At 39.4% G+C, this 12,500-nt stretch overlaps 2 protein-coding genes across 2 annotated transcripts in view; both read right to left on the bottom strand.

Moving 5' to 3' along the window:
- The window catches only part of LOC311056094 (NLR family CARD domain-containing protein 3-like), a 133,998-nt gene that overhangs the window by 64,890 nt on the left and 56,608 nt on the right, over positions 1-12,500 (bottom strand). The gene's annotated exons all lie outside the window — the stretch shown is intronic.
- LOC311055760 (NLR family CARD domain-containing protein 3-like) overlaps positions 10,352-12,500 on the bottom strand; it is a gene marked incomplete at both ends in the record, with an annotated part of 20,323 nt that continues 18,174 nt past the window's right edge. The window contains one exon of the mRNA XM_084072027.1: positions 10,352-10,914. Coding sequence (XP_083928153.1) covers positions 10,352-10,914 — 563 coding nt within the window. The remainder of the gene's footprint in view (positions 10,915-12,500) is intronic.

Raw genomic sequence — 12,500 nt, forward strand, 5'->3', positions numbered from 1 at the left:
AAAATGAATCATAATGGCCATAATCACCTTACACAAAACAAAACATTTTATCCATACACTACATTTAGGTGTTAAATATTCAACCATATTTTAACCAATATATTCCCCTGTTATCACCAAGTGTGTTATGTCTCTTTTGTATCTTTTTCTTTCCATACTCATCATACCTGGACAGGAAATACATTATTTCACACATTTATGTGGCAGTGTCACAACTTACACATTTACAAAATCCCTCTATGCTTGATAAAACAGACCTGTAAACCCTCTATGCTTGATAAAACAGATCTGTAAACCATCTATTCTTGATAAAAAAACAGACCTTTAAAGAGTTCTTCTTTCACTCTACACAAATCGATTGGCCAAACATAGCAGATCTACAAGCTCACAATGCGTTGCGCGTTGTGAGCTTGTAGATCTGCTATTTTTGCTGGACGTTCCCTCAGAAGAGGCATGCTGGGGGTTCAGGTGGTTTAAGTCTTAAGCTTTTCATTGTCCTGGAGAGCCGACAGATATTCCACCACAGTGCCACTAGGGGGCGTCAACAAAGCACTCAACATTATGTGTCATTTGTATTTTCAATTGTTTCTAAAAGCAGAGATATTGACTCATCAAACACTATGTGCAGCTACGAGGCATTTACATTTATCATGACATATGTTCAACATTACATTTTTACTTTACTTTATTTGTTTATTTAGACAGGACCAGGGACGTGCACAGATAGACTCTAGGTGGTGTTAGAGCACCTGCCCTTTGCCCTCTTGACCAGAAGTGCCCTTTTGAAAAAAAGAGAAAAAAAGCTTGTTTTTTTTCCAGTTTACATTAGGGGTCTTCAACAGGGGGTCCGGGACCCCTAGGGGGTCCTCAGAGTTACTACAGGGGGTCCGCCAAATCTTTATGTGATATGATTTTTCTTTTTACCATAACCACTCGAAACCTAGCATCCCTTTTCTGAGGAGAACTTTAGCCAAAAATAGCCGATCTACAAGCCCACAACGCCTCGCGCTGCGAGGCGTTGTGAGGCTTGTAGATCGGCTATTTTTGGCAAAGAGGTATAGGTGTAGAGGGGAAAAAAGAGCAGACCAAGTCAACAAAAAAATATATAATTTACTTGAGCACCTGCCCCTCAAAATGTCTGTGCACGCCACTGGACAGGACAGAGCATATTAATGAACGTCACATGAACGTAAATACACCGGATTTAGCCAAAGATGCTAATTTTCACCCGCAGTCCTCACACAAAACATGAAATCAGAAAAACAGACAGACAAACGGTGGAACACATTTACATACCATTACATAGCCTAAAAATAAACCTAAAACATGATCACAGATGGTTGCAGCTTTGGTTTTCAAGCAACCATCTTTTCACATTGAATTTAAAAGATGTAAATGTAGCACAATCCCTTATACGTAGAGGAAGGCCATTCCATGCTACACAACCCTGTTACTGAGAGGACATTTTGACCCAAAGTTGTTTGCCGGTGCGGCACTTCACGATCTCCTCGAGTGGTTGCTCTGGTACTGATTCCTTATTTTTACATTTCCTGAACTCCTTAAGACCGGGAACGCCTCATTTTTTGATTCCTTTGGCTATTCAAAAATAGCAGATCTACAAGTTAATAGCGCGGCACCGAGTGCCGTGCTATGAGCTTGTAGATCTGCTATTTATTTTTTCATAGTGAAAATTTGTGCAAATCTTTGAATATATCTATATTTTTTAAGCGAACATTTGTAACTCAAATCTTTGCTTCTGGCGAATTCTACAAATGTCTTTTAAATCCTAAAAGTAAAAAAAAAAACGTATATTGCTATAATATCAGTGGTTCTCAAACTTTTTTCATGTCAAGGATCCCCAAAATGACATGTATTTGGCCACGGACCCCCATCTCAAAATATGTTGTTACAGGGACCCCCCAGAAGCAAAGATTTGAGTAGAAAAAAAAATTGCTTTAAAAACTATATGCATTCTATGCTCACTCAACAGTAAACAGACCAACATACAGTATAGGTGTATACAGGGTATCTGCACATTTATAAAGAGACCATTTAAGGACTTTTAAGACCTTTTTAATACAGATAAAATGACAAATAAAAATAAACTAATAAGACCAGTAGCCTACAGTGTCAAAAGTAACCAACTATACTATAAGACCATGGTCAAACATTTGGCCAAATAGTCAAATATTACCTAAGAAAGGCAAGCATTTTGAAAATAGTGTACACTAGTGATGCGCGGGTCGGGTTTTTTCATGACTCGGCCCGCCCCGCCCCGCCACGGAACCCAACCCGCCTCAACCCGCCCCGCGAACCCATATATAAATTTATGGCTCAACCCGCCCCGCGACCCGCCATTTTTTTTTAATTCTGTAAAATCATGGTTAGAAAATAATCCCCAAGTGTATTCAAACTGTTTTATTGTTATTATTCTTATTCTTATTAGGAATAAAGACAAAACAAGAGCATGTTATTTACATTTATTTTTTTGCTTGTGAGAGCGCGTGACCCGCAGCCCGCAGACCGCTCACCCGCAGCCCGCATAATTGCCTCCGAAATTCTGACTCGACCCACCCGCGCCACGGGTCCCCATTTACGGGTCAATCCGCGCATCACTAGTGTACACAATACGTACAAAATGGAACCAAATGGAACCAAATGGACCCTTACGGGTCCATTTGGTTCCATGTGTACACTTTTAGAGTTATGGGGGTCCTTGAAATGTAAAAGCTTGACAACCACTGATCTATGAATACATAAAAATACCATTAATAATAGTTAAAGTGCAGATACAAGTTAGTAAAATAATAATATTGGGGGCGTCCCCAGCCAAATGTGTTAATATAGCTATGAGCTTGTAGATCATATTGTGGATGAAGTGTGTTTTAGTATCAGGGTTGAAGGGAAAAGGAAATAATAATAGTTATAAACAAAGGACAGAGGAGAGGAGGGAATGAATAAAGGAAACTATAAAGGAAAGGAACGTGTGTCTTTTAGCTGAAGATGTGGTGAACAGAGACACCTGCTGGACAAACACTGTAAATACAATAACATTACACAGTAAGGAGGAGAGAGGACACACACACACACACACACACACACACACACACACACACACACACACACACACACACACACACACACACACACACACACACACACACACACACACACACACACACACACACACACACACACACACACACACACACACACACACACACACACACAGTCCTTATAGTTTAGTTGCATTCAGTAGCCTATATTAAAGATAACATTATGTTAATGTAAGACATACACATAGCTGCATTTAGAGAACATGAACACTAACAACCAATAATACATGAACTAAATAAATACACCATTAGCTCTCAACAACAAACAGCCCAAGAGATCCATTTAAACACGTCTGATATGAACTCACATAAAGACTAAAACACTGTTGACTGTAAAGATATGGAGTGACATGTTGAGCAAACAGGACTTTATGGAACTAAACTAATAAACTAATAAGGTTGAGGATGATTTAGCATAAAGAGATGGGGGGGGGTTACACGCAGCAAAGATCGACAGGATCGGGAGTCGAACCCGCGACACGCTGTCAGGCTGGCATTGGAGCCTAGGGTGCCTGGACCGTCACGCTACGGCCCAGGCCCTAACTGTTATATTTATAGGTTGTGTAGTTGTGTATGGGCTGTGTAGTTATCATTTATTTTACTCAAGGCTCCAGAACATGGAGGGATGCTTTTTAGTAAAAGTGGTGGTATTAAGGGCATGTGCCTCCACGGAGCGGGGCGGTAGAGTATCGTGCGGTTGTGGTGGGCCGGTCTTGGCCAAAATGTCAGGGTTGAATGTATGTCCCAGTCCAGCCCTGCATATGAGTGAATGATCTAATGATGTGAAGCCCCCAGTAAAACATATTGTTGTCCTCATTGTCAATGTCTGAAGGGAAATAACAAGTAGGTTTCATCAGCAGGCTGGTTGAGCAGACATTTACCAAACGCTTTGATGAAATGTATTGGTAGCCATGTGAAACAGTACCGGGGGGGGGGGGGAATTAAACTGAAGGGAGGTGGAGCATCATTATTGCTAACGGTTCTAGGTGGGAAAAGACGGCATTCATTTCCAGTAAAGATCACCCCTGTAAGGGGACGGAGAAATGTTAAGTTAGATACCTATTCATCTGTTAAGAGTAGGCTTAGTCATGTCACCCAGAATGAGTTGTGCTGACATGGCAGGAAGGAACTTAAATAACTGACAGGGTCGTTAAAATTAGCCGACAATTTTAGTGCACAATTGAAATAGAGCTCCCAACTTTTTTCCTGGCTTTTGCCCCTTATAGTCTATTAGTAGGTTGTAATTGAGGTCATAAAACCCCCCGAAAAACATAAAAAATATGTTTGTTATTGCTGGAGAGGAAAAACATAAAGCTTTTTGTTAAATGGTTAAAAAGTGAATCCTAGATCCAGACTAAATAAATGACAATTAATTGATTAATAAAAATCTTGTAAGAAGACATTTAAAAGAGGATAGTGAGTTTTCCTGAGATCCCCAGGCTGTGAGTTAAACAGCAGCATGACTAAAGCCCTGTATCACTGCTGGATGATCTAAGGCAAAGGCCAGGCTCATAGAGAGTTAAAATATCACACATATAAGCAGGAGTGTCACAGCTTTAAAAACAAGCAGTAAACACATTAAATTAATACTAAAACTCACATATAATCAATGAAGGGCAGCAAGGACTGGTGTAATGTGTTCACTTCTCCTGTGTGTCAAAAGCCTAGGAGCAGCGTTTTGTATCAATTGCAACATTTAGCTTTCTGATACCTGAATAAAGTGCAGAAAGGAGATTAAAGCATGGATGACCTTTTCTAGGTTTGTGGCAGTAAGGACTGGCCTGACTTTAAGATAAAGGGCCCAAAGGAGTGGTCAGCAAGTATACATGTGACACAAATAAATGAATAATCAACCATAAAGGCAAAAAATGATGTACCATTTCAATTTACAAACTTTACTATCTTATTTATATTGAAACATAATGTTTAAATTAATTGTATATTACTCTGGTAATTCACACAAAAATCCACCCTCCATGTGGAATCAATTCAATTCAATTCAATTCAAAGGGCTTTATTGGCATGAGAAAACATACGTTTACATTGCCAAAGCAAAAAGCACAATACGACAATACAGCAATACAATCAAAACAAAAATATTTGAAGTCAGAATCTTCAATAGATCAATTTCTATGTACCAAGATCACTGGGTGCAGGTATAGTGCAGGAATATACACAATGATTAGTCTTTAGGGTGGTTGTGTTCCGTTTGATATCCTTCTCCTATCACAGCAACTCACGAATCTTGCTGCTGTGTTTGCACATTGTTGTACTTCGCCCAACAGATAAGGGAATCAAGGTAATCCTGATTGTTTGGGATCAAACTGATCCCAATCCTATGTTTTTATTTTGAACTCATTTTGTAGATTTGACCCAGATTAAAGCTTGTTGACCACCGCCTGTCATCAGGTTGGACTTTGCTTTCCTCATGGACCTAACTGTGGATTATACCAGTAAAAGATACTTTATGTGGACTATGTGAACTTGACACTTGCTGATACTCTGCACCTTAATCTCATGCACAACGCACTCTGGCACTAATATCTCAGTAATATCCCCCCCCCATGCAGCAGCAGCTCATAAACCGGATGTTTCGGCCCACAGGCCTTCCTCAGTGTGTGTGAAGCATACACAAATCAGTGTCTCTTATAAAGGGGACCTCGGTGCCTCACACAAAGCGGTCCAGGTGAGAATCATATTTGCATGTTACATCAAACACAACATTTTCTACAGGAAGGTCAACAAGAAACAAGAAAAACATCATAGTCCATTTTTAGAATATATTTTTTTTAAACCCATGTCTATGTGAGTTAGAAACCCCTACATAAAGACAGACTCACATTTTTTTTCAAAAATACCACAACATTATAAAAGACTCAAAGCACATTTTAAATACCACAGTACATACAGTATCACAAGAAAGAGGCGTAACCCTTATTTTTAGACTTTATTGCACTAAAGAGTGTAAACATGCCTCTATACCTGGAACCTCAGAGAGCAAACCTCATGTCCCACTGCATTAAATGTCTAACCACAGGCCATTGTTCATCCTTGTTTGTAATATTACTTTTATGTTCTGAAATGCTCACTTTAAGTTCTCTTTTGGTTTTACCCACGTAACAAAGGCCACAAGGGCATTTTAACAGATATACCACAAACTTAGTTTTACAGGTGATAATGGTCTTGACATCCATTTTTCTACCTGAATGTGGGTGTAAAATATGATTACCTCTGATCATTGTGTTACAATGAACACAATTAAAACACAGGAAGTTGTCCGTAGGCAAATCAGACATAAAATGTTGTGGTGGAACATAACAGTCTGCTCTCACTAAGGAGTCATTTACATTTTGGCACGTTTGTGCTGAAACATGGGAGCTCCTTAAATACATGACCCACATAGGATCACTAGATAACAAATACCAGTGTTTCTTCACAGCACTCTTAATGTCAGAACATAAAGGTGAATAAGTAGTTGATAAAGCCATCATAGACTCCCCTGCACGAGCAGGTTAAAATAATGTTCTCTGATACAGTGTACACATAAATGTGATGTTTAGGTTTTAGGCAATAATATGAAGATACTGTAGAGTGTTAAAACAATTCAGTTTATCACGTGTGATGCTGTTATTGTTCTATCCAGTGTGTTTGTTATAGGAGTCAATTTGTTGATGAAAACAACAAATGTGTAAAATAGTGGTCAGTCTTTTCAGGTGGGAGGGGCTTTGAGCTGAGTTAGAGGACGTTACTGACGAACAATATAAAAATCACACCCAGTGTGAAGTGGGCGGTGTGTGGTCATTACATGACTCACTTAAATGTGTTTTTTTTAAGTGCCATACTGCTATTCATAGGGCTGCACATGTGTCATGTGTTTCGCTAGCCAATCACAGTCCTGAATAGAGTCAACCAGCCAATCACATTACAGCTATAGATTTGCATTGAATGTGTAGGGGTTAGGGGTGTAGACTGGTATTTGCATTGACTGTGGAAGGGTTAGGGGTGTAGGCTGCGTCGTAGACTATTAGCCAATCACGGTGCAGGATTAGTCAGTGTCCAAGCGTCACTTATAGGGGGCGGTTACACCGCCCCAAAAATGGTAAATGGTGCATTTATACAGCGCTTTTAACCAAAGTGCTTTACATAGATTGTGCATTACATTCACCCATTCACACGCACACGCACACACACACACACACACACACACACACACACACACACACACACACACACACACACACACACACAGCCCGTTGTTCTGGCTATTTAAAAATATCAGATCTACAAGCTCACAATGCGTCGCGACGCATTGTGAGCTTGTAGATCTGATATTTTTAAAAGATTTTAATACATTTTGAAAACTTGAAATGGAACATTCTGCATAATGAGTATTTTTACTTTTGTACTTCCACCACTGACCCTGAATGACATTATATTACTTTATAGAAGCTTATATTTATGTCTTATTACATATTATATTATTATAACTTTATCCTGAATGACATTATGTTCATTTACAGCAGTGTTTCTCAAACTTCTTTGTGTCAGGGACCCCCAGACTGATATATATTTATATTTGGCCGTGGACCCCCATCTGAAAAGGTTTTGTGTCAGGGCAGGGACCCCCACAATAGAAGATTTGTGTTAAAAAAAAAAAAATCAAAAACATCAGATCTACAAGCTCGCAGCGTGGCACAAAGTGACGCACTGTGAGCTTGTAGATCTGATATTTTTGAACAGCCAAGATATACAATGACTGTGATGCTGTTTTAGCACGTTTTGCTGAGGACCCGCTGGAACCCCCTCAAGGACCCCTGGGGGTCCCCGGACCCCACTTTGAGAAGCAGTGCTTTATAGAAGCTCACATTTATGTCATATTACGATTCATGAATATGTAAATCTTTCCCTCTAAGATACACTTTAAGAGGAAATCACTTTCCATTATAGGACAGATTGAACATAACTTTATACTTCACCTTTAACCACGTGAACCCCACTAGGAGGAACAACCACTACAAATAGCAGATCTACAAGCTTGTAGATCTGATGTGTTTGGTTGAAAAAAAGAAGGCACCAAGTACAGAGTGTTTTACTGAGTCTAGAGGCTCTGAGAGGATAAACTGAAGAGATATTAATAACTAATATTATCACAGTATTCTGACGCACACCTGGACTTATCTTATACTTTGGCTGTTCAAAAACAGCAGATCTACAAGCTCGTATCGCGGCACCGAGTGCCGCGATACGAGCTTGTAGATCTGCAGTTTTTTTTAAATCATGAAAATGTGTGCAAATCTTTGAATATATATATGTTTTTAAAGTGAACATTAGTTACTCAAATCTTTGCTTCTGGGGGTCCCTGGGACAAAACATTTTGAGATGGGGGTCCGTGGCCTAATATATATAAATGTGGGGGTCCTTGACATTCTAAATCTACTAAATCTTAATATCAGTGGTTCTCAAACTTTTTCATGTCAAGGACCCCCAAAATGATATGTATTTGGCAGCGGACCCCCACCTGAAAATATGTTGTTGTTGGGACCCCCCCAGAAGCAAAGATTTGAGTTCAAAATGTTAAAAAAAAAAAGTTTTAAGGTTCGCACATATTCTCATGATTTTTCCAAAAATATCAGATCTCCGAGTGCCGCGCTATGAACTTGTAGATCTGCTAGTTTTAAAAAGCCAAAGTATTAAATATGGATAAAGGGGTTAAAATGATTGTGAAGCTTTGTTAACACATTGTGTTAAAACGTGGGGTCCGGGGACCCCCAGGGGTCCTTGGGGGGGTCCAGGGGGTCCCCAGCAAAATGTGTTAATAAAGCATCACAATCATTTTAACCACTTTAACCTTTTATAATGTACTTAGGCTATTCAAACATAGCAGATCTACAAGCTCATAGTGCGGCACCGAGTGCCGCGCTATGAGCTTGTATATCTGCTATTTTTGAAAAATCGTGAACCTTTTTGCAAATCTTTGAATATTCATATTTTTTAAAGCTAACATTTGTAACTCAAATCTTTGCTTCTGGGGGTCCCTGGAACAACATATGTTGAGATGGGGGTCCCTGGAACAACATATGTTGAGATGGGGGTCCGTGGTGAAATACATGTAATGACTTGTTTGATGTTTTTGATATAAATATATAGGTTTGTAATAATAAAAACAGATTGAGGTTGTCAAGTCAAGTCAAGTTTATTTGTATACTGCAGCACATTTAAAAACCCAAAGTGCTTTAAGAGACAATATCAACATATAGACTGTGAGATCTATTCACAAAGCTATAATAAAAGCCTATTACGTAACCAGAAAACTAAAACTAATACAAACAAAACAACAACAAACAACAACAGAGCCTTTAGTTTGGATTTGAACTTCTCAATGGTGGAGCTAACTTAATGTGGAATGGATCTACAAGCTCACAATGCATCCCCCCTGTCTGAGAATAGCAGATCTACAAGCTCACAACACATCCCCCCTGTCTGAGAATAGCAGATCTACAAGCACACAACGCATCCCCCCTGTCTGAGAATAGCAGATCTACAAGCTCACAACACATCCCCCCTGTCTGAGAATAGCAGATCTACAAGCTCACAATGCATCCCCCTGTCTGAAAATAGCAGATCTACAAGCTCACAATGCATCCCCCCTGACTGAAAATAGCAGATCTACAAGCTCACAATGCATCCCCCCTGTCTGAGAATAGCAGATCTACAAGCTCACAATGCATCCCCCCTGTCTGAGAATAGCAGATCTACAAGCTCACAACACATCCCCTCTGTCTGAAAAAAGCAGATCTACAAGCTCACAACGCATACCCCCCGTCTAAAAATAGCAGATCTACAAGCTCACAACACATCCCCTCTGTCTGAAAAAAGCAGATCTACAAGCTCACAACGCATCCACCCTGTCTGAAAATAGCAGATCTACAAGCTCACAACGCATCCCTAACCTGACTAGCCAGATGAGGGCGGTATTGAGTCTTAGCCTGTGAAACAAAGTTGTGTCGCAATAGCTTCTTCCATTTGCCGGTGTCAGGTTAACACCCCCCCCCCCCCCCCCCCCGTTTGAAAATATCAGATCTACAAGCATTGCACTGGAGGGGGGGGGGGGGCGGTCAAGTACAGACCCCTGGGGGACCACAGTCAGTTAAGTACAGTAGTATGTATATACTATATCTGTAAGCTCTACTATATATTCTATATACATACTGTAGGGTGTAAGTGTTTCAACACGTTTACCAGATCTCACACACCTCTGCTGTATCATCGTAAGTATTAACCCATATCCCTGCATATAGAGGTTGTGTGAAGGTGGTGTTTACTGTATAGAGGAGGGTCTGTTTGTTGTCATTAATACAGTAGAAAGACACAGTACCTGCTCTGTGATCTGTGTACACGCCCATTACCCCCTTACCCTCCATACCCCCCCCTGTGGAGGCATCAGGTCCTGACAGTTTAGTCTGAATGCTGTTGTGTCTGAACCTGTAGTCTGAACCACCTAAACGAGACCAATATAACATCCAGGACTTGTCATTGTTACCAAAGCGTGATAGCTCCGCCTCCTTTCTGTTGATGTCTATATAACTGACTGCTACACCAACATAACATCCACTCCATTTTACTTCAAAGTAACAACGTTCAGGCAGACTCTCTTTACTCAACACCTGAGACACAGAGGTAAATCTGTGTGGATGTTCAGGATGATGTTGGTCTCCTGTACGAGTCACCTTCCTGTTCTCCTCTGACAGGATGAGCTCTCTGTTCACTGTGTTTTCATCCAGTGAAAGCTGACAGGAATCTGTGAGAAAAACAAAAGACAAAATATCACAACTAATGAAACACTTTACACCTGAGTCACTGTGTCGGCCATGTTATTAATGCTGAACATTTAGAAACTTAACCCATTAAGACCAGGAACACATCTGTGTCATTTTAACTTTGATTTATCTGTTCAATAATCAGTGGTGGAAAAAGTACTCAAATATTTTACTGTAAAAGTATCAATACTGCAATGTAGAAATACTCTGTTACAAGTAAAAGTCTGGAATTAAAACAATATTTGAGTAAAAGTACAAAGGTGCTCTAAATGTACTTAAAGTACCAGAAGTAGAAAGTACTCACAATGCAGAATGTCCCATTACCCAGTTTTTAAATGTATAAAACATATAAAAAATCTTTTGAAAATAGCAGATCTACAAGCTCACAATGCGTCTCATTGTGAGCTTGTAGATCTGCTATTTTTAAATGGCCGAAATCTATATAGGGCTGAAGTGGTTTGTAATAATAATCCAAATCTACAAAGTAACTAAAGTTTTAAAATAAAAAAAATAGTGGGTTAAAAGTGCAATATCTGCTTCTGAGATGTAGTGGAGTAGAAGTAAAAGTACTGAAAATTGGAAATACTCAAAATTGTACTTAAGTACAGTACTTGAATACATGTACTTAGTTACTTTACACCACTTTCAAACTTTCTTTTTTTGGCTGTTTAAAAATAGCAGATCTACAAGCTCGTAGCGCGGCACTCGGTGCCGCGCTACGAGCTTGTACTGGAACAAAATATTTTACAAATGTTCGCTTTATAAAACTATAATATTCAAAGATTTGCACACGTTTTCATGATTTTTCAAAAATAGCAGATCTACAAGCTCATAGTGCCGCGCTATGAGCTTGTAGATCTGCTATTTTTGATTAGCGATGCGTTCTCGGTCTTAATGGGTTAAATGGGTCCCCAGCTAAATGTGTTAATATAGCATCACAATAATTTTCCAACTTTTATAATTAGGCTATTCAAAAATAGCAGATCTACAAGCTCATAGCGGCACCGATCTGCTCTTTTAGAAAAATCGTGAACATTTAAGCAAATCTTTGAATATATATATATTTAAAGCAAACATTTTTAACTCAAATCTTTGCTTCTGGGGGTCCCTGGAACAACATATTTTGAGATGGGGGTCCGCGGTCAAATCCATATAATTGTGGGGGTCCTTGACATGGAAACAGTTTGAGAACCACTGATATTATAACAACATACGTTTAGAAACATGATTTAGAAGACATTTGTAGAATCCCCCAGAAGCAAAAAATGGAGTTACAAATGCTCATAGCGCGGCACTCGGAGCCGCGCTATATGCATTTTATAAATATAGCAGCTTGTAGATCTGCTATTTTTGAATAGCCAAAGTTTAAGATAATGCTTCAATTAGATAGATCTAATTGAATTAGATAGCAGATCTACAAGCTCACAATGTGTCACATTGTGATGTGTTGTGAGCTTGTAGATCTGTTATTTGCACTTTTCATACTGAGACAAAAAAAATCCTCAGTGTTAACCCATTAAAACCAGGAAAGTGTTTTGGAACAGTGGTTCTCATAAATAGCAGATCT

Source organism: Gymnoscopelus microlampas (genome assembly GCF_963454915.1).
Source record: "Gymnoscopelus microlampas genome assembly, chromosome: 11".
NCBI lineage: Eukaryota > Metazoa > Chordata > Actinopteri > Myctophiformes > Myctophidae > Gymnoscopelus > Gymnoscopelus microlampas.